Genomic DNA, 20887 nt, shown 5'->3' with positions numbered 1-20887 from the left:
CTGTGGCATGCATCTACTGTATGTATTCAGCTCCCTTTGATCTGATACCACTAAATAAAATCCAGTGCTTTGAGAAGTCACATAATTGGTAAACAGAGTCCACCTCTATGTACCTTAATCTCAAACATAAACAGGTGAAGCAGCATTTAATTTATATACTCCTTAGCTCTGGAAAAAAAAACTCCCTGTAAACCTGAGATGTGCAGTTATAGATGTGCCATAATATCAGAACTGCAAATATTTTTGTTTTCTGCCACTTTTGACCTAACAATTTGACTAATGAACACTTTTGCTTCTTTTATGCCTTTAATATCTGTATTTTTACGTCTTTTTCTTTTATGCAATCCTTTTATGTTGCTTAGGTTTAATTATGCTTATTTTCTTTCCATCTTTCCTTCAATGTCCTATAAAGCACTTTGGAACAGCTGTCCTTGCAAGGTCTTTGAGTTTTGTTAGAGAACATTGGCAAGCAAACAGTATAAACAATGTGGATAGACGATATATTGGCATTAACATAGGTCTGTGCTATTGTTAGTCATTTTTAAATGAGGTCAACCCTCATGATCCTCTCTGCAGATCTGATTGTTCAATTGAGTTTGGACCTTTATGCCATGCCAATGAATCAGGTAGATGAGCCAAACCAGACAAAGATGAAAGTTTTCGTGGAAAAACTCATATATATTAAAGAAAGTCAACTGTTATTGATAATGACGTACAGCAGTTACAGCACCATACATGTGTACCAGAGGTGTCCTCCAACTGTTCTAACAAGAAAAAGAAAATAAGGTCTCTTATAACAGCATTACAAGGTAACTCACATGAAGCCTGGGCCCCTTCAGGAGGGACAGAGATATGCCCTGTTGTAATTCTTCCCCAGACATGTTAAATACAGGATATGAACCCCTCACTGAGTGGCATGCTTATTTCTTACTCTTTGGCCCTGGAACCATCTCCTCAGTTTAAACAAAGCCAGTACACTAAACCCAAGCTTAAATTAGAACTGCAGCTGAAGGAACATGGAGTGAACACTTTTATCAGGTCATATAGAGTTTTTCATGTCATAAGACAAAGGCACTTTTAAATCTTCATCAACAATGTGCACAGGACAGACTGAACAATGGCAGGGTAGAATATGACCAACAGCTCCTGTGGCAGGTTGTACCTCTTAAGTTGCAGCAGGAAGTTGTCTCTGCTGGGCCTTCTTCCGAACATTGCCTATGTGTGAAGACCACCTCAGGTCCCGAGAAAGGGTGGTCCCTTGGAATCGGAAGTGACCCACAACAGACACAGTTTTGTTAAAGAATAGTGAGGGGGGTGTGGGGTGTGTTCTCCAGAAGTCCACGTCATCGCCACTGTCTTGAGCGGGTTAAGCTCCTGGTGGTTCAGACCGTGGCACTGGACTAGCCTATCCACCTCTTGTCTGTATGCTGGCTCATTCTGGATCGTACCTACGATAAGTGTTTCATCTGCAAACTGCAAACAGAAGTTTCACAGCCAGGTCAACTGAGGTACAGTTATTTGTGCAGAGACAAGAGAAGTGTTGTTACGTTGTAAAGATACTTTTGAAAGGCACTGTAGATGATAGTGTCTTCACTAGTATGTCCTCAAACCAGACTCTATGAAGAGCAATACTTTTATTTAGATGTTTTTGAAATGAAAATGTAACTATTTCCCATAACTTAGCATAGCTTTTCTGAAAACTCTATTTCTTGTTCTTCATTCTCTAAATGGGGGTCTATTTTGACTTTATTGTGGCCCCATATCACACGATTTAGTGCTTTCTAAATCTCTGTTTCAAAACCTTACCTTGTTGTGCTTCTCTTACTAGAAACAAACATCAATCCAGCCTCTAACTCTAATTCACTGAGCATAAGATTAACTGGCTTTTCACACAAGTTATCACATTTGCACTCAGTTTATTTTAAGTGAGGAGTTGCTGGAAGTTACTTGGCCTTGCCGACTTTCTGCCAGCCACACATTACTGAAAGAATCCCGTTGACCGGGGCAACATGAGGGGGAGAGGTCTTGGCACTGGGCAGGGACCTTTCAAGAGAGGTTTTTGTTGGTGGACACACCAAGTTTTTCCTCAGCTTGTGTGTCCTCCGGGAGCAGTTGACACCACTGCCTTCTGTGTTTCCCGTGCAGCTGTGGAAGACAGGGCATATGTTACCCAGCCTGTGTTTTCCAGAGAAACAGCACTCACAGGCATGCAGGTGGCAGTGTTTCTTCTGCAGCTGTGTAAACCAGCTTGAGCCAGGCTTGCAGGCAGGGCTGCTTATGGCACATTCCCCAGCAGCTGTGTCCCTGATGACGGAAAGAGCAAAAAAGGACAGAAGTAAGAGAAAAGACATCATATCAAAATGCTCTCTTGAACTTATAAAAAGATAATTTGGAAAAATAAATTGGAACTTAGACAAAATTAAACACATTTTATTGGGTCCTAGGTAGGCTGTCATTATTTACACTAGGTACAGTGACTCTCCAAAGTACAAACACCCCTGTTAAATCTCTGTGTTTTAGGAACTTAAAACCTTGAGAAAATAATAAATAATTTTCATGCTTTTTCAACCTTTGTTGTGATGTACAGGGGTTGGACAATGAAACTGAAACACCTGTCATTTTAGTGTGGGAGGTTTCATGGCTAAATTGGACCAGCCTGGTAGCCAGTCTTCATTGATTGCACATTGCACCAGTAAGAGCAGAGTGTGAAGGTTCAATTAGCAGGGTAAGAGCATAGTTTTGCTCAAAATATTGAAATGCACACAACATTATGGGTGACATACCACAGTTCAAAAGAGGACAAATTGTTGGTGCACGTCTTGCTGGCGCATCTGTGACCAAGACAGCAAGTATTTGTGGTGTATCAAGAGCCAAGGTATCCAGGGTAATGTCAGCATACCACCAAGAAGGACGAACCACATCCAACAGGATTAACTGTGGACGCAAGAGGAAGCTGTCTGAAAGGGATGTTCGGGTGCTAACCCGGATTGTATCCAAAAAACATAAAACCACGGCTGCCCAAATCACGGCAGAATTAAATGTGCACCTCAACTCTCCTGTTTCCACCAGAACTGTCCGTCAGGAGCTCCACAGGGTCAATATACACGGCCGGGCTGCTATAGCCAAACTTTTGGTCTCTCATACCAATGCCAAACATCGGTTTCAATGGTGCAAGGAGCGCAAATCTTGGGCTGTGGACAATGTGAAACATGCATTGTTCTCTGATGAGTCCACCTTTACTGTTTTCCCCACATTCGGGAGAGTTACGGTGTGGAGAAGCCCCAAAGAAGCGTACCACCTAAACTGTTGCATGCCCAGAGTGAAGCATGGGGGTGGATCAGTGATGGTTTGGGCTGCCATATCATGGCATTCCCTTGGTCCAATACTTGTGCTAGATGGGCGCGTCACTGCCAAGGACTACCGAACCATTCTTGAGGACCATGTGCATCCAATGGTTCAACATTGTATCCTGAAGGCGGTGCCGTGTATCAGGATGACAATGCACCAATACACACAGCAAGACTGGTGAAAGATTGGTTTGATGAACATGAAAGTGAAGTTGAACATCTCCCATGGCCTGCACAGTCACCAGATCTAAATATTATTGAGCCACTTTGGGGTGTTTTGGAGGAGCGAGTCAGGAAACGTTTTCCTCCACCAGTATCATGTAGTGACCTGGCCACTATCCTGCAAGGAGAATGGCTTAAATCCCTCTGACCACTGTGCAGGACTTGTATATGTCATTCCCAAGACAAATTGATGCTGTATTGGCCGCAAACGGAGGCCCTACACCATACTAATAAATTATTGTGGTCTAAAACAAGGTGTTTCAGTTTCATTGTCCAACCCCTGTATATTATGTGCAGTTCAGCTGAGACAGAAGACTGTTGAAAGAAAAAGAATGGAAAGAAAGAAAGCTGCAATAACCTGGTTGCATAGGTGCGCACATGATTTAAGTAAAATGTAAAAGGATCCACAATAAAGAAAGCAAACAGAGGGAGTGTGCTGCTTTGGCTAAAATTCTGCATGGAAACTTTGGGTCCTGTCGTCCATCTGGTTGTTGCTTTGACACAAACCACCTCCCTAAGTTGCAGACATTGAGAAATAAGTGTGGTCCTTCCACATCATACCTTAGAGGACCCAAAGGATCTACTGCCATACTATTTGTGCTAAATACCACAGGGTCTTTTGGGGTCTTTCTCAAAAATCCATTTTGGATCAACACATTATTTGGCAGGTGGCCATAATGTTATGCCTGCTAACTGAATATGAATATTACTCAAACTCATACTCGTCATCTTCCGCTTCATCCGGAAGTGGGTTGCGAGGGCAGCAGACTCAGTAGAGATGCCAAGACGTTCCTCTCCCCAGACACCTCCTCCAGCTCCTCCAGGCGGAGCCCAAGGCCTTCCCAGGCCAGCCGAGAGACAGAGTCCCTCCAGGGTGGCCTTGATCCTCCCCTGGGCCTTCTCCCAGAGAGTGACATGCCTGGAACACCTCCTGAGGAAGGCGTCCAGGAGGCATCCAGTATAGATGCCCGAGCCACCTCAACTGACTCGTTTCGATGTGGAGGAGCAGCGGCTCTACTCTGAGCTCCTCCTGGATGGCTGAGCTCCTCACCCTATCTCTAAGGGAGTGCCCGGCCACCCGGCTGTTAAATATTATCGCAGGGTGATATTAATAAATATTACAGGTAAAGGAAATATTTCATACCGTCTTCCATGAAGTATAAATCAAAAATATTTTTGTCCCACATTGCAATCACCTGAAAACAATGATATCACTTCAATGACTCCACTACAGTGTTTCATGGAGAACAGCTAAAAGTGAGTGATGGTTCAGCCATTTTAAATTTGATTTCCTTGGACCTGTCGTGACTCAGCCCATTTTTAAAGAGGCAAGCAGAACATTCAATTATGTCTTTTCTTCTGTGGTATTGTTTATTTACAAACAATATGCTTGCTAACACTACATGGGCCCATTTCTGGACTTTAGCCTTAAATAAGTTTCTGTATCAGCTCTTTCCAGTTGTTATGCTTCTAACTGGCATCCATTACAATCTGCTATCATAATGCTTTCATTGATTCCTCATTGTGCCGTCTTCACAAGGTACATGGTCTGCAAATTATAACTGTTATACACTGTGTTTGGTAGGGGAACATGACCTATTTACCCACCCACTCCCATTAGTTGACTCATGTCTGCTGCAGTTTCGTTTCCTGCCTCGTTGATTTGTGCCGCATGATGATTTTGCTGAAATAATCTATGCCAAACTGAATCCGCACAATTACGCTTGCATATTCACACACATTTTGATTGTTCTATAAATATGTATAATCATTTTAATGTTAGATGTGGTGTGCTGCATAATTACAATGAGAGTTACGACCATTCATGGCTTACACACCACACACCATCTTTCTTATCTGTCCTGGGGCATCGGGAAGCTTCCTGCAGGGAAATAAAACAACAAACTCCTTCACCGAGGACACTTCATTGCAAGAGAAAGCCAGAGTGTGTGACCAGACTAAAATTAGCTTCATTAATGTTCACATCCAGCTTGCCTCACTGCACATTTGACCTCCCTGCAAAATGTTCACAGAAATGTCGATGCTAGTGATGAGGTTATCATGAGGACATAGACCAGGTAAGTGGCAAAGTCAGTCTGCTCATTCTTAGGCTGTAAAATATTAGAGTCTCTTGGGTGTGCACAAGTTGTCTTTCGCTCCTACTAAATTATTGATGTCAGAAGTAAATATATTCTATAGTCTTTGTTTTAAGCCTTAAAACCTGGAAAACCTGTTCTAGTTATCTGAATTTAATAGTTTTTCCATAAATTATCCTTTAGAAACAACATTTTTGTCCTGTATAAGCTTTGTATAGGTTCCCCCTTTCATATAGTTATTGTCTTATCCAAAGTTACTTTAGGTTATTGTAAGACACTATTCTAGAAACTAGAAAAAGGAAATGAGCAGTTGAAATACATCAAGCTAAACAAAACATATGTTTATATTAGGCCTATGCATAATTTTATTTAGTTTATTTATATAGCATCAATTAACAATTGCCATGCCAAGGCACTATGACAAACTGTTCCGATTAATATCCAGTAAGTTATTAATCCAGTTCAATCAGAATTCAGTTTACATTGTCCAAAATCATTTCAATCCAGTCTAGTGATATAGTCAGAGTTAGATCCAGATACATACAGTCCAGTACAATCCAAATCTTAACACAAATCAAATGCTAATTTGTAAAAGGTTATCTGTCTAAAGAGGTCTAGCCAACTCCAGCAGGTCATTGATTTTGCAGTAATCTCTTTTCTTAAAAAAGAATGTGGCGACAGTGGAGAGGAACCACTGTCTTTTAACAGGAAGTGACCTCTAGCAGAATAAGGCTCATTATGAGAGGTTGAGAGGCTGGAAGGCAAAGAGAAAACTCAGAGGCACTAGCAAAGGGTAATTTCTATGGCAAAGGAAAATAAGTAATGTACACAAGGTTGATAGCAGCGATTGCTCTGTCAGTGACTATATCCTGAATAAAGATATAGGGAAAGACAGATGCACTGGCCTACTACACATTTAATAAAAAGAAAGCCTCCCATCCTATATTTTGATACTTTGATATATAACCACACTCCTGTTAGATGTGACAAGAAAGAGCTTTTGTTTTAGTTTGTGATCTGAATCAGGTATACTGTATATACAGAAGGTTATGCATATGCATCACGACATATGATCTCTCACTATGTTAATTGGCTTTTGAAAGAACAATACATAGATTATAGACTAACAAAGCCTGAAATAGGCATTTTCCACAACAACTGGATTGTATTTGAGTAAATGTTTTTCTGCCGCTTTAAATCATTCTGTCTTATAACCTCAAGTGAGACCTCTTAAAAAAAACTGAGACTCTGGCTGAGTAAGAGTTTCTTTCACAAAAACTGTGCTTAGTTATCGATAAACAAAAATCGATTTCATCGACTTTTAACAATCCCTCTTTAGCTTAAACCACAATGTTTAATTCAATCCCTTGACCTGCCAAATGTATAACACCGATACATCAACACGGTGACATTATCTTTCAATTTTTGGAAATAATAGATAAAATAAACATTGTTCTTTTGTATAGTTCTGTTACAAAGATCTTGAAATACATGTCAGATTTTGTTTGTCAGATATTATTTTATGATCACGGTCCGAGATCCTAGAAAGTCTGACATCAGGAGCTTTTTTATTACTAACTTAAAGGCCTAAGGGAAAATTTGCATTTCGTTTTAAGACTGAAACACAGCGAGCCTTTGCATCCCATAGTTTCACACTTTTGGGCTTACTGCTTGGGGTAATGACTGCTACAGCAGGCTGCTGTCTGAACTCTGCCCATTTCACACACCGTTTGGTGTCTCTGATTGGGATTTTTGTGCCATTACAGCCTAAGAATTTACACACACAATCACAGGGAAATACACACTCATACAGACACCAAGACTAGAGATCAGAGTCTGTAAATGCTCACAGTATGGTTCCCTGATAAATTATCAACTTCTCATGCAGTGAAATTAACAAGCCACAACTTGTGCAGTCAAAGTTGTGTAAATATATTCACCAGTATCTTTTCAGTGTTTAATTAAAACAGTCTCGTTCCAGAGCAGATAATAAGTAAAACTGGAAAGTGTTGCAGTTTCAAAATAAAAGCAAAAAACTAGAAAGCCCTACAGTTTCAGGAGGAATTTGAAAAAAGGGGAAACATGCTAACCTAAATGGTTACAAAATCTTAAAAAGACCTTATCAGCTTGGCTTGGCTTATCTTAAAAGAAAACATATGCTTTAGACTAAGATATGGGTGCGCACATCAGTTGTCTAAAGAAATAACCCTAAATTGCTATTTTCTTATTACTACCAAAAGATCTCAGAGAAGAGCATACAAGTCTGAAGGTTTTATTTGTTGGATGTAAGTCTGTTGATGTATTTTTTTTTAAACATGAATCCGCAATTAAACGTCATTAACTGTTTTCATATAAAATATGGTGTGTTTTATAGACAGTAATGGTTACTCAAATAGTGTAGTACACTCTATATGTCCGTGCCATCAGTTGTGGAATTATAGTATGATCACTTTACAAACAATTATTTGGTCTTTTGTTATAATTTTACTATATGCAATTAGATAACTGCATACATTTTTATGCCAACAGTTTGAGGAATAGAGATTAATAAAATTTTCGGTTTCAGAGATGGTCATGGCCTTACTTGTACTTTAAGTCTCACATTCGTTGTATATTCCCAGATTCCAGACCTGTTAGTCGTTCGGCAGTGAACCACAATGGCTCTTTGTGTCATTTTCACACCAAACAAACAGACCAAAAAAGTCTGGCAGACGTTCATGTCCTCCATGTGCTTGTTTTCTGGGTTTCACTGCCAAAATTAGCTTTTATGGACATATGAAGCAGAGATAAATTAGTTTTTCCAAGTGAAAAAAGCCTTACAGTCTCCCAAAGTGTGAGAGAAAATATGGCATTAATGAGCAGATAAAACACTTTGAAGACAGTTGCTGTACAAAAGGTTACAGGGTACAAGATAAATGCCAGGCGATCCCTCTATTCCTGCTTAGTTCTGGCATTTTAAAGAGATGAAGAGCTAAAACTGGTGGATAAATAATCTAATTACAAACTGGAGCAAAGCTTAGAGATAGTACTATTAATACACCATGATAAAAATATTTTTTGCTTTATGTTATTTTTACCTTAGTAAAAAACACTTGTCCTGACAATCAGACCTGCTTTTAAGTTATTTAAAAATCAAAGTGAGTTCGAGAAAATCACCTGATTTCTTCATGCTTGAACCCTGAAGGTCTTGAGAGTTATTTTTAAAGCTGCTGTCACACTATTCCTTACCTAGACATGTATGTTGGTGTATCTAAAACACCAGGTCCACACCTGAAGAAATTAAGTGTGAAACATCATATGTTCTCACATCTGGAAAGTATCCTTGTCCTCTGTAATACACCCCCCTTTCTGTATGTGTTTTAATAAATGGTGTAAAATGTAGAGAGTGCTACTGCGTGAGCACAAAGTAAGCCACTTTTACTCTAATGTTGCCATATTTAATATTTTTTTTTTTTTATGATTACCTGATCATATGGGGCTGGAAGTTCAAATCCCCTATACACACATTATGACTGCCTCCAAGTGGTCAAAAGGTTATTTGCTGAATTATTCAAAATATAAGTTAGACTGTTCTGCTGTTTAAGCTACTCTAATCTATGCTACTATAATTTAAGTAGCATTGTATAGATTAATTAGTCATGGTGCAGAAGATATGAAGTCTGTAAGTTTCAATGCTTTCTTTTTAACATTTTATAAAAAGCACAGATCAACTTAACCATGCTACAGTAGCAGATTCACTTGTAGACTGTTTAAACTGTAAGTCCCAAGTGGTAAAATTGTGACCAATAATTTCAGATAAAAAACAATGACGCGGTAGCACATCAAACAAAATGGGTGTGTATCACACCCCTGCCAACTCTGGTGTACCTGAAAAAGCCACGAGACATAGAGTGACAGCATCTTAATGACGCAGCAGTATTACATAGGAGTTACATGACCCCAGAGGCAACTGCACTGTATAATTGAAAAACAAATAAAACAAAGAAAGATGCAAAAATAATTTAAGCAAAAATAAAATGAAAGTATTTTTTTCTCATCACTGCCAAACAAAAGGATTTTTCAATCACCATATATCTTCACAAGTTTAGAGAGATTGAAATATAATCATGTATTATGCTGATGCATGACTTTCTCCATTAATTTTTGACATAAATCCTCAGCGATTGTTGCCTCTTGTGGTCGAGTTGTTTGTCCTCAAGGGTTCATATTGCATGGGCCAGAATAAATGATAGGGCTAAAACCCTTTAGTTTCAGTCTACTGACTAGTTTATTCATGCTATGAACACACAACTGTGTTTTAAAACGAACGGGACACCTTCTCTGTGCTGAAGATCCACTCTTCTACTAGAACCTGGAGCGACTGATGGCTTTCTTGTTACATAAAAAGCCATTCTCAGTGTGCCACATGCACTCTCCACCCCATCTTTCTCACACACCCTCTTACGTATGTGCCGTATCCATGGCAACGTGTGGTATCACCACAGAGCGGGTGGCCGAGCATGCTGTAAGCTGCTGTTGTCATGGATGTGCCAAATTAATTGCACACGAGGTGCAGAGAACAGCTCATTGCTGTCAAGGGGCTGAATGATTTAAGCAGCTCTATTTTAAACTATTCTGCCTTTTTCTGGATTATATTTTTGTTTATCCCCCACCTCTTACTACCACAATGAGCATCCTGTTACAGGATTTAGGAGTAAGGCATAACTAAATCACTGTGATATAATCAATGCAAAACAAAAAAAATCGTGAACGCATTTTTGCTGCTATTAAAAAGAAGCAAGGTAAACAGAAATTTTAATTAAGTCCTGCGTGTTATTATGACAACCTTGAGTTATTTAAAGGAGAAAATATGTGTAATTGTTGTGGTTTATTTAATAAAGGAAAGGTTGACACAGTGTCTCACCTCAGCAGCATGCATCTTTATATTTTCTTATTCTCTGATGTTCTGCTCTCTAGTGGCTAATAACAGAAATGTAGTACAAGTGATGACATGCATGTTTAAAGACGTGCAGTTCTTGCACTGTAAGGTGTGCATTCAGTTTGATTTTTTTTTTTTTTTTGTATTATGTAAAGCTGAGAGACAACTGCAAAAAGCTGACAGCAAAAATGAAAATAATTTCAAATACTTTTACTTTTTATAAATTAAATAGGCAAACCATTTTAGAATATCATATAATAATGTGTCATTTAGCTTTTAAATAAAATACTAGAAACATAAAAATGATTTTCCTCAAAATCAGTGTCTGTTGTTTAGGCTAAATTAAATGTGTGCTCTGTGGTGGCATGCTGGGTTCTATCAAACATGCATGCTTTGAGCTGCGCCTAATGATTTCCTTACCCTCCCCTCCCACAGCGTTTATGGTTCTGTGTTTCTGTTATTAATACATAAATGCATTTTAAAAAGAGGAGTTTTTCTTTATCTCGTCATTGGAGTTTAAAACCCAGCAGAAGAGCTTTGCTTTCCTCAAGAACTTGTCAACACAAACACCCCTGACACAACTTGGAAAAACAAAAGCTAAACTGAACTCTTATTTTATTATTATTTTATTATTTACAGTTGTGGATTGCAGATTTCTTGTTTTCTGGACTCTGCAAGCATAGTTTCTTCCGATGTAAATTTTAAGTTTTTTGTATCTTTTTAGGTGTTTGATTCAAATAACTGCTGCAGAGTACATTGTGACACTCTCTGTCTTTCCTGCTGTCAGTGATAATGCAGTCATTCTCTTGCAAGGCCAAACTGTCTGCTTAAAGTGATGGCCTGAATTTATCAGTGGTGGGGACAACTGATGGGAAACCTGGGATTAGTGAAAAGAGTCGCCACCTGATTTCCACTTTGAGGCTACACATTTAGACTGCCTCATTTAGACATCAGTCAATGTTAAGGCCACATGTAGCCCTGATTAGACCTACATATTTTCACTATATTTAGACCACATAATAAAGAAATCATTTTAACCCTTCTAAAGACATTTGTATATTCCATATTATCAATAAAAGTTAAGGATGAAAAAGATAGAAAACTGTTTAACCAATTTGAATAATAAACTGAATTTGACTGCATTGTTTGATAACTAGGATCATTGGAATCTATGTACTTGACTTGGAATCTGTCTGATTCCATTGAATTGACTTTGTAAAGTGCCTTCAGATGATATGTGTTGTGAATTGGAGCTATATAAATAAACTGAATGGAATTGAATTGAAAATGCTTCATTTGACCCAATTCTCTTGTTTTTTTTATTTTAGGATTGAGGTAACAGAAATTATTTTGGTCGTCCTAACTAACCTAAAACAGTGGAACGGAGTTTATTAGTATATGTGAAAAAAGCCAGCCTATTCTATAGGAATAACAATAAAACCATGACAGGTATGGAGAGCCGTTTCATTCAAAATTAAATAAATACTGCTATTGATAAATTATTAATAAATATTCCATGAAATAAATAAATATCCCCATGAAATAAAACAAAATAATAATGTTAAAGGAATTTTTTATCTTGTTTTATTTAATTAATTTCTAGATTTATTTAATTTACTTAAAGATTTATTTAATTTACTTATTTCATAATGCAGTTTTATTTTGTGACACTTTTATTTTGTAAAGCTACTTGTCGTATTTCAGTGACTTTTACTTTTTAACCCCTTTTTTCATTTTAAGCTCTTTTTATTTCATGTTCTTATATTCACTTACAATTAGCCCATCCTGAGTCAGCATTCAGGTTTTACCGCTATCTTCATTTGGGTTATACCGCTCGGCGTCCACCTGATCCTGAACACACACACCAGGCTCCCTCTCTCCAGCTGGCTCCACGGTTGCTCTGAAATGAGCCCTGTTCGTGGCGCTCAGTGTAACTTTTCAGGTAATGAAGGAGGCAGGTCGACCTGGAGTGAACTGCTGTTCTGGACTTCTCCAGAATGGAGTCTGTCTCTGGCTGTGCGCATAGTTGCGCATTCGTGGTGCTGCGAGTGCGCAAATAAGTATTTTTTGTCTTCTCCTTTTAACTCATTGTCAGGTTAGGTGGAGCGGGACGTGATTATATGGAACACAATTGAAAAAACCTGATTGTTTTTAAATAAAAATGTGAAGTCCAATACCATTTTGTGGCTCCATCTTTTTAATACTTCTAAATGTCTTCTATCAAGAAGTCCAGGGCTGTTCAGAAAACGTCCGGGGCTTCCGCCAATATGATTTTCAGTTACTTAAAAAGAAAATGTCTGAATTTAAGCTGTACAAATTTCAACCGCTGATTGGTTAGAGCAGGTCAGTCACCTTGTTTCATGGCACACATACTTGTTTTGGTTTCATCCGAAGAACATATTTTTATTTATCAGAGGAAGCAGACATCTACACAGTAAATGGTTTAAAAGAGAAATAAATGAAAGACAATGTGATTTAGTTGTTTGCTCTCCCTCTGACCAACCAGCTGCCCTGAACAATACAGAGACCACAGGCACCTTGGCAGGGCCACTCATTGATTATCTTTTTACAGTTTTGCAGTGGCAGTAAATATTTTTGATCTGAGTATTGGACCACCCCTCATTATGTATCACTCACCCCATAATTGGCTGAAGATCTGATGACTGTGCAGACCTTAGCCTAATTTACACTCCCTTCAGGGGAGTTGTATGTTCCTTGTGACATGACAATTTTTTCATGTTAAAGAAATAATGTGTGTAAAGTTTTGATGGTCTACTGAATTTTTCTTTGGAACCGCGATAATTTGAAACTTAGGATCCAAGCCCAACCATTTTGCCCTCAAACAGTGTACAAAGAAAACGTTTTTGTTATGTGAAAAAAGTAAAACATGAAAATGTTTAAACGAATGCAGTCATTTGGATTTTATTTCAGTGTGTCACTTCTTTGATTAGACTTTTAAGTATGACAGTATTTCTGCATTGTGTGGAGCTGGCTTGAAAAGTGTGAAACTTGATTTGTTTTAAAGTCTGAATAAGTATTTTGTTTGTAAACCATCCAAACTTCTATTCTTGATCTATTCATCCATTCCTCTTTCTAACAGTCTCTTTGGTAAAGATTTTTGTATACATTTCTGGTTAACTCTTGCAGTTATTTTAAATATTTTTTAAAAAGGACTCTGATAATTTTGAGTTTGAAAAAGTAAGAATATTTGACAGGAAGGTTTATAGAAACCCTAAATGCAGGGTTATTATATGGGACCACAAACATTTCTACAATGCAGGTGTGACATAGTAAATAAATAAATCTTCATGACTGGATTTAAAAACTTGGATTTGTAGCAGTACAAGATGGATAAAAATGCAATTTTCAGAGAGTTGCCAGACAGACAAACACATTTCAGATTAAATTTTGTTGCACGTAGACAGGACCTTAAACACATCCTTCTCCAGTTCTCCCACAGCTCTCCTCAAAAAAGTGTTTTGAAACACCAAATTAAACTTGACAGGGTACTGACTGAAGTTATTTATGTAACAAAACAAAAAATCTGCACCATCAGCTGTCACAATAGCTTAAAATCTTTTTCTGTAGTTGCGCTGTCAAACACAAAGAAAATCCTTTTTGTACTTGGCATTAAACATACAATAAAATTTGAAAAACAAAACTGGAAACTAAATATTAAAATAGCTTTGTTATTTTGACACTTAATACCATTTCTGTGGTACATATTATCCGAACTGAAGAAACCTTTCTTTAGAGACCAGTTTTATCTAGAACCAAACACTGATAAGCAAAATGTCTAAAACTGTAAAAGATTAAAGGTTAGTCTGTTGGTTATAGCCAGTTCCTCAGCAGACCATCTGTGAAAGACATTAATGACAGCAAACAGTTTAACAAAATGCATGTATCTTCTTGCTATGCCATATGACTTTTAAGCTACATCTCTTTTCTGCATCTTGGTTTTTTGCATGAGCAGTTTGCATTCCTGTTCAATGATTCAGAAAGTTTCAAATGATAATAATAATAATAATAACAATAATAATTCACAATGAAAGAAGAGATTCAGAGTTTTTGACCTCAATATCTTCTTTAACCCATGTTGATTGTTACATTGATGCAAAGATTTGATTTTATACTCTTACAGAATGTCCTTTGTTTGCAGCGAAACTGGGACATAGTTTTTTTCACTTAGGGACAAAAAGTTCTAATTTGGTCTTATTTGACCAGAGCACTTTCCTCCACTTGCTTTCTGAGTCCCCTAGATGGCCAATCTGCTGGTGTCCAACCATTGGTTGGTTTGGCTATGAATACATATTTATAGGTTCTAAAGGCAATTATTACCAAAGTTAACTAGTAAACTATCAGTAAACTACAAAAGTTCGTAGTGAAATGGAACAAATAGGAATACAACTAAAACACTAATAACAAATAAAACATGGAAGGATATGACAGTTCAGTGTAAATATGTCATAAAAGGAATTGGGAATGATGCCAAATTACCTCTGAAAGTTAACATAGTTAATAAAGAACAGCAGTTCCTAGAAGTTCAAACAAACCAGTTTACAATGCAAAGCAAAACGTTAAAGAATACAGTATTTTAATAAAAATAATGTTTCAAAAATCATTTGCTGAATTGGAAATCAATAACATTTTGCACAATGGAGTTTAATGTTATGTAAACCAGGCCTCACAGTGACTGATTGATTGGAGTGATGGACTACCAAGATGGCAGTGAAAAATGGACACTCACAATTTGGCAGACAGATAGCAGGCGTGTGACATCTGGAATTAGACGCTCAGTTTACCACATTGAAAATAGCGGCAGTATTTAGCAACCCCATGTCCCACATGTACCTTTAAGTACCAAAAATACAAATATTAATGTGTGTATGAGTGCTGGTGGTGTGCTATAGATGATCATTGTATTAACTTTATTGTAAACTAATGGTGGCTACTTTTTTAGCATTACAGGACTTTCAGTGCTTAAACCACTCATTAAGAAAGCCTTACCAATGGCCTCAGCTCTGGCTTGCTCTGTCCCGACACTACATATGCATAAAAACAAAATGGAATGAACAATATTTAAATAGTTTTATCCTAAACAATTTTTTTCTGCCTAGACACAACCTCCTATTGTGAACTGTTCTGACAAACAGGAGAAGACACTGAATTGAGCAGGTCCAATGAACAGAGAAGACATGTCGGCTGCTCTCTGTCTAGCAGCTGGGGCCTCTTCTGCTCGGACTGACATACCCATCAAGCTTGTGGAGCTGTGGTTTCAAATTCCATTCTCTTCAGGAAGAGTGGAAAAAACGCTCAGTTGGCATAATCAGGAACATATTGTCTTCTTGGGAAATCTATGGCCAGATTTTTTCTGCAGGAGCTAAGACAGCCAGCTTCAGGCAGCTAGTCTTATTTTCGATCAGGGTAGGTTCAGTGAATACACAAGTTCCCTCCCATGGCTAGGTCTGACACTGCAAACAGGACTTCTTATGGCTTTCTTTTAAAAATGACTTTAGTCTTGCCACTCTCCCTTAGAGGCCAGATTTGTTGTCAATAGGTGAGCTCTGGCTCTATGCAGCTCATCCAGAGTTACCATGGCCTTCTTTGCTGCTTTTGTAAAAAATGCAATCTTTATGGCCTGTCAGTTTAGGTGGATGGACATTCCTTGGCAGGTTTGCAGTTGTGCCATACTTTTTATCATTTTTGGATAATGGGTTGAATGGTGCTCTGTAAGATGCTGAATGCTTGGGATGTTGTCTTATAGCCTAACCTTGCTTTAAACTTATCAAGACCTTCTCCCTGACCTGTCTGGTGGGTGCCTTGGTCTTCATGTTGCTGTTTGTTTAGTAATGTTCTCTAACAAACCCCTGAGGCCTTTGTAAAACAGTTACATTTATGCTGAGATGTGGAGCAGTTGCTGACACTTCATTTTATTTAGGGGTAAAAGAGTAAAGGGGGTAAATACATACAGTATGCACGGCACACTTATGACATTTTATTTGTACAGCATTTTGAAAACATTGCACCCTTTCCTGTCACTTTAAAATTAGGCACTACCCTGTGTTGGGTTACCACATGAACTCAATTAAAATACACTGACGTTTTGAGTTTTAAAATGATACAATGTGAAAAACTACTATTTTTGCAAGGCACTGTAAACATGAGATTTTTATGGTTATGATGCTTTTTTAGGTAATTAGTGAAACCATATAGGATTGTAAGTATGGCTATTTTAGGATAATTAAGCTGCAGATAGGCATCAGGTAAAGCTGAAGTTGATGTTAAAGTTTGAAGCATTTTTTTATGTTTTTGAAATTGGATTTGGAACATTTTGTCACTGTTTCATGGATGGCACATAATAAGAATATGAGGACTTTAAAATGTAATGTATTTACAAAAGAGTGCCACCCCTCGGATGAATAAAATGTTTTTTATGGTCGGAGCAATTGCTCCATCTAGTGGTTAAAACAGTGCATAATAGGCAGAGCACACACACTATTGCTGATGCATTACGCCATCTGGGTTTACCGTGTGGTCGAACTTCTAAAAAATGCTAAACAACATAGTCCATTTTCATAAAGGTAGAATTATTCACAGTTTCTGGGTGAACATTGTATTACAAGCACATTCAGTGGAGGTCGCCTTTTTATGACTGAATTCGATAAAACTGCCTAAAAACAGAGAACTGTCTTTGTAAAAATCATTCTGTCTAATGTAAAGCTTCACTATTGTCTCGTCGATATGTTCAGCCAAAGTGGAAATGCCCGAGTAACCAGTTTAGACTGTGCATTAACGGATCATTTTACATCATTTTTGTAACATGAGAGGCAAGTCTTCAGTGCCCCAAGAATGAAGTATACAGTCGCAGTTCACATTTTCATTCACTTTTCTCCAATCTCATCCTCCCACCACCACTTTCCCCTCTATCTAAACCCAACAACACACAGAACACACGACAGTGTCTGCCGAATCAACAACGACCACAAAATGAATCTTTAATGAGTGCATTTTAGAACTTATAATGGCATGTCGTTAATGTCCTGTAATGATCCTTCCTGTTGATGGCCACGCCTCGATGCTTTCTCCAACACTTCGCCTCTGACAGCTGACAACGCTTTGAACTTTGGAGAATCAAGTCTCCTCGCCTTCCCTTCAGCAGCGTTTTTCAAGTAGTGGAAGTATAACATCACTGCTTCGGGGTTTATCTGACAGAAAATATGACTTTTCCACTGAGAAAATCTGTCTCAGGTAGGCTGTTTTTCCTGCTCATGCTTCTCATGTATTGTGTCGGAAATCTGATTTATTTTCATACATTTGGTTGCAGTTCGTAAAGGAATGGTAGCTATCATGTTGAATATTGTTTTTTATTTTTTTATTTCACTCTGAGATCAACTCTTGGTCAAGCTTAATGTTGCTGTCCTTGGTGCTGAAATAAAGATCACTTAACCTTCTACTACATTTATGACCGTTTTTGCTTTGTTTGGGCAAAGCTTTTTGTGTGATAGACGTTTATACCAATTTGTTCCTTATTTTAATCTCTCTCTTGTGAAGTTTGCTGTAATTCGAGCTTCTTGTGGTATTCAAGGACAGGTCCAACCCATAAGGTGTGGTAAGGTTGCTTTTTTTTTTTGAAAAAGTAAAACGAAAAACTGTCAGTGTCACTTTTGGTCTTACAACTGTAGATGGCACCATTGGTTAATCTTTTAAATATGTCCAGCTGGGAGTGGAGGTAACTGGGACTGGTGATGCCTGGGAAAATGGCAGAATCTAACCTTTTAACATGGAGTTTGTTAGTTTGTTGTTAATTACACCTTTTAAATTTTCAAATGTATTCCCATGATTTCTTTTCTTGTAAACGTTATTTTGAACAGAATACGTTTTAGGGGAATTATACAATTCTACAAATCCACAATTGTGTTTCCACGTCATCTCTTTTGTCTTCTTTCTATTTTACAACTCATACTCATAGTAATGACAGTCTATTTTTTAACTTCTTTTTAATTTTAAGACAATAAAGCAGTGTATATAGTTTGGAGGTTCCTGAAATAAACAATACATTTAAAATGTATTAGAATGTTTTTGCATTGTTGAAGCTGTTTGTCCCATATTTATAAATAGAAATAATAGAAAACAATTTCTGATATGTTATTCCTGATTTGGATTTTTTCACTTCACTACCCACCCACCCTTTTCTGTTTTGATATATAACATAACACATGTCACATGACAGCTTGTGTGTTGTTAGTCATGTTTCTGGGCGCACTGTCTGCGTTTGTATCTCTACTACACTGACGACCATCCTCTCCCTCCTCCCCGCTGCTCAGTCTCCAGGTTGCTTTAGGTGGGGACGCTGTGAGCGGCGCGGCTGACTATGTGTCTGCGCTGCATGATCATTTCTAGTGGTTCAACATGGGGCGCTTCCTGCGACTATACCTGGGGTTGCTTCTCTCTTGCAAACTGTACAGGAAAAACGAACAACACAAACGGGATCTCCGAAGTGATTCCTTCACGTCATCGGCTGTGAATTTTTAGGTGTCTTTCTCGCCGCGGCACTTTCACAGCGAGGGATTAAGGGGAGCAGTCACAGAGGCGTCTGCTAACAGGTGTTTCCACCCACAGAGCTCCATTCACCAAACCGACTACTATGCATGTGCGCCGCTCTGTAGTTTTAGTAGGATAATGCAAACCCACTGACTGAGACTGGGTGTTGGTGTGTCTTCTTTATTGTATTAGAAAAATGATCCTGTTGGAAGAACATGCAACGTGCTTTGGTGAAAGTCTTTTCACATCTTCTTGTGGACCGTCAAATCTTTCTTTATCAAACTTCACTTTTCCCTCCGAGATACACCGGACAACTCCTGAAAAACGCCTGGATACGTGGAAAATGATCCTTTAGGAGGTTATTCGAAAGAGCTGGCTTTACTTCCCCTCTGGGACTATTCCATTTCACTATTTGGTGCACTTTGCGAAATCTTCACCTCAAGCATCATCGTAGTTGCCTCAGATTTTCTTTAGCGCTGCGCCTGGACGTTTTCCTGTCAGAATTCACTTTTCTCTGGAAGTTTTCTTCCCCAGACCGCTGCCAAACTGGCTATGGCGGCGGCTATCGCCAGCTCCCTCATCAGGCAGAAGAGGCAGGCGAGGGAGCGGGAGAAGTCTAATGCCTGCCGCTGCGTTAGCAGCCCCAGCAAAACCAAAGGAAGCTGTGAGAAACCCAACCGGCTCAACGTCTTCTCACGGGTCAAACTCTTCGGTTCCAAGAAGAGACGACGGAGACGACCAGGTCTGTTATCAGGATATTTGTTCAGCAACTTCTGTTCTGCTGCTGAGAGTTAGATGAATACAATCATTTAGACAGAAAAATGCAGTTTTCAAATAGGCTTTTTAAAGAAAACTACCAAATGATTTATCATTTTACCCAAGATGATTGACCCGATGGTAAATAATTTCGTTTTTAACTTCCAGACTAGACTATAGTTACCTAAAATGTATATTAAACTTTTATTTCTTTTCTGTTAGCAGTGACATTGGTTTACATCTGGTGTGACAAGACTAAACCTGTAAAAAAAAAAAAAAAAAAATGTAATTCTATATTTATTAAAGAGGCACCAGCCACCTGGAGACTAATCGGCCAATCTTCTTTTGATAAGCTCCCATCAGTGATTGCCAGTCTAAACAATGAAAAATCTTTTTTTTTTCTCCTTTTCAATAAATGGAAAATAACTAACATTTTTTGCTCTATAAACATATCTACCAACTCCTAAACTTTCATACACTTAATACCACATTTTTTCTCAAACATATATTTATTTAAAGATTACTTTACACAATTAAATGAAAAAGTACAGGATGGACATTATTGTACATAAAATGATTTTTTTATCAAACTCAAACATATAATGTGCAATTTTCTGCTGTTTCACATCTGCATCCAGGAAAGTTGGATCTTCATCCAAGAAAGCTATGCGATGTCCCCATGATCCATGATCTGAAGGCAGACGACCAAACCCATACAATACAGATCCCATCGCTGAAAGAAAATAATTTTTGTATTAATTCATTATTCTGCTCAAGAATGTTGATGTAATCTTGTTACTTAATGTTTTGGGTAAAGCTGATTAGTTTTTTAGACCTGTATGGGATGGAAGCTGATTTAAGAAAATCTGTGCTTGTTTGGAAGCCAGATGTGCCCTTTCTTGTTTGTGTGTGTGGATGTAAACGTTATCATTTTTGCTGGGGTTATACCATCAAGGTTCGCTTTTTTAAGAGAGAAGTAACCACAAAGCTGTATGTTGTGTCCGTGG

The 20887-nt window shown here is 38.1% G+C and overlaps 1 protein-coding gene across 5 annotated transcripts in view; it reads left to right on the top strand.

The window, feature by feature from the left end:
* fgf13a (fibroblast growth factor 13a) overlaps positions 1–20887 on the top strand; it is a 155195-nt gene that overhangs the window by 95867 nt on the left and 38441 nt on the right. The window contains exon 1 of one of the 5 annotated variants that reach the window (XM_047353971.1): positions 17691–17831. The exons of 3 other annotated variants lie outside the window; for them this stretch is intronic. In XM_047353971.1, coding sequence (XP_047209927.1) covers positions 17801–17831 — 31 coding nt within the window. In that variant the 5' untranslated portion in view covers positions 17691–17800. Of the gene's footprint in view, positions 1–17690; positions 17832–18893; positions 19867–20887 lie in introns of those variants that run through there. One more of the 5 variants, XM_047353969.1, reaches the window with a different exon arrangement.

This window comes from Girardinichthys multiradiatus, chromosome 23 (genome assembly GCF_021462225.1).
Source record: "Girardinichthys multiradiatus isolate DD_20200921_A chromosome 23, DD_fGirMul_XY1, whole genome shotgun sequence".
Taxonomy (NCBI): Eukaryota; Metazoa; Chordata; class Actinopteri; order Cyprinodontiformes; family Goodeidae; genus Girardinichthys; species Girardinichthys multiradiatus.
Note: the sequence above shows the minus strand (reverse complement) of the source record. Positions and strands in the feature narration are given on the sequence as shown.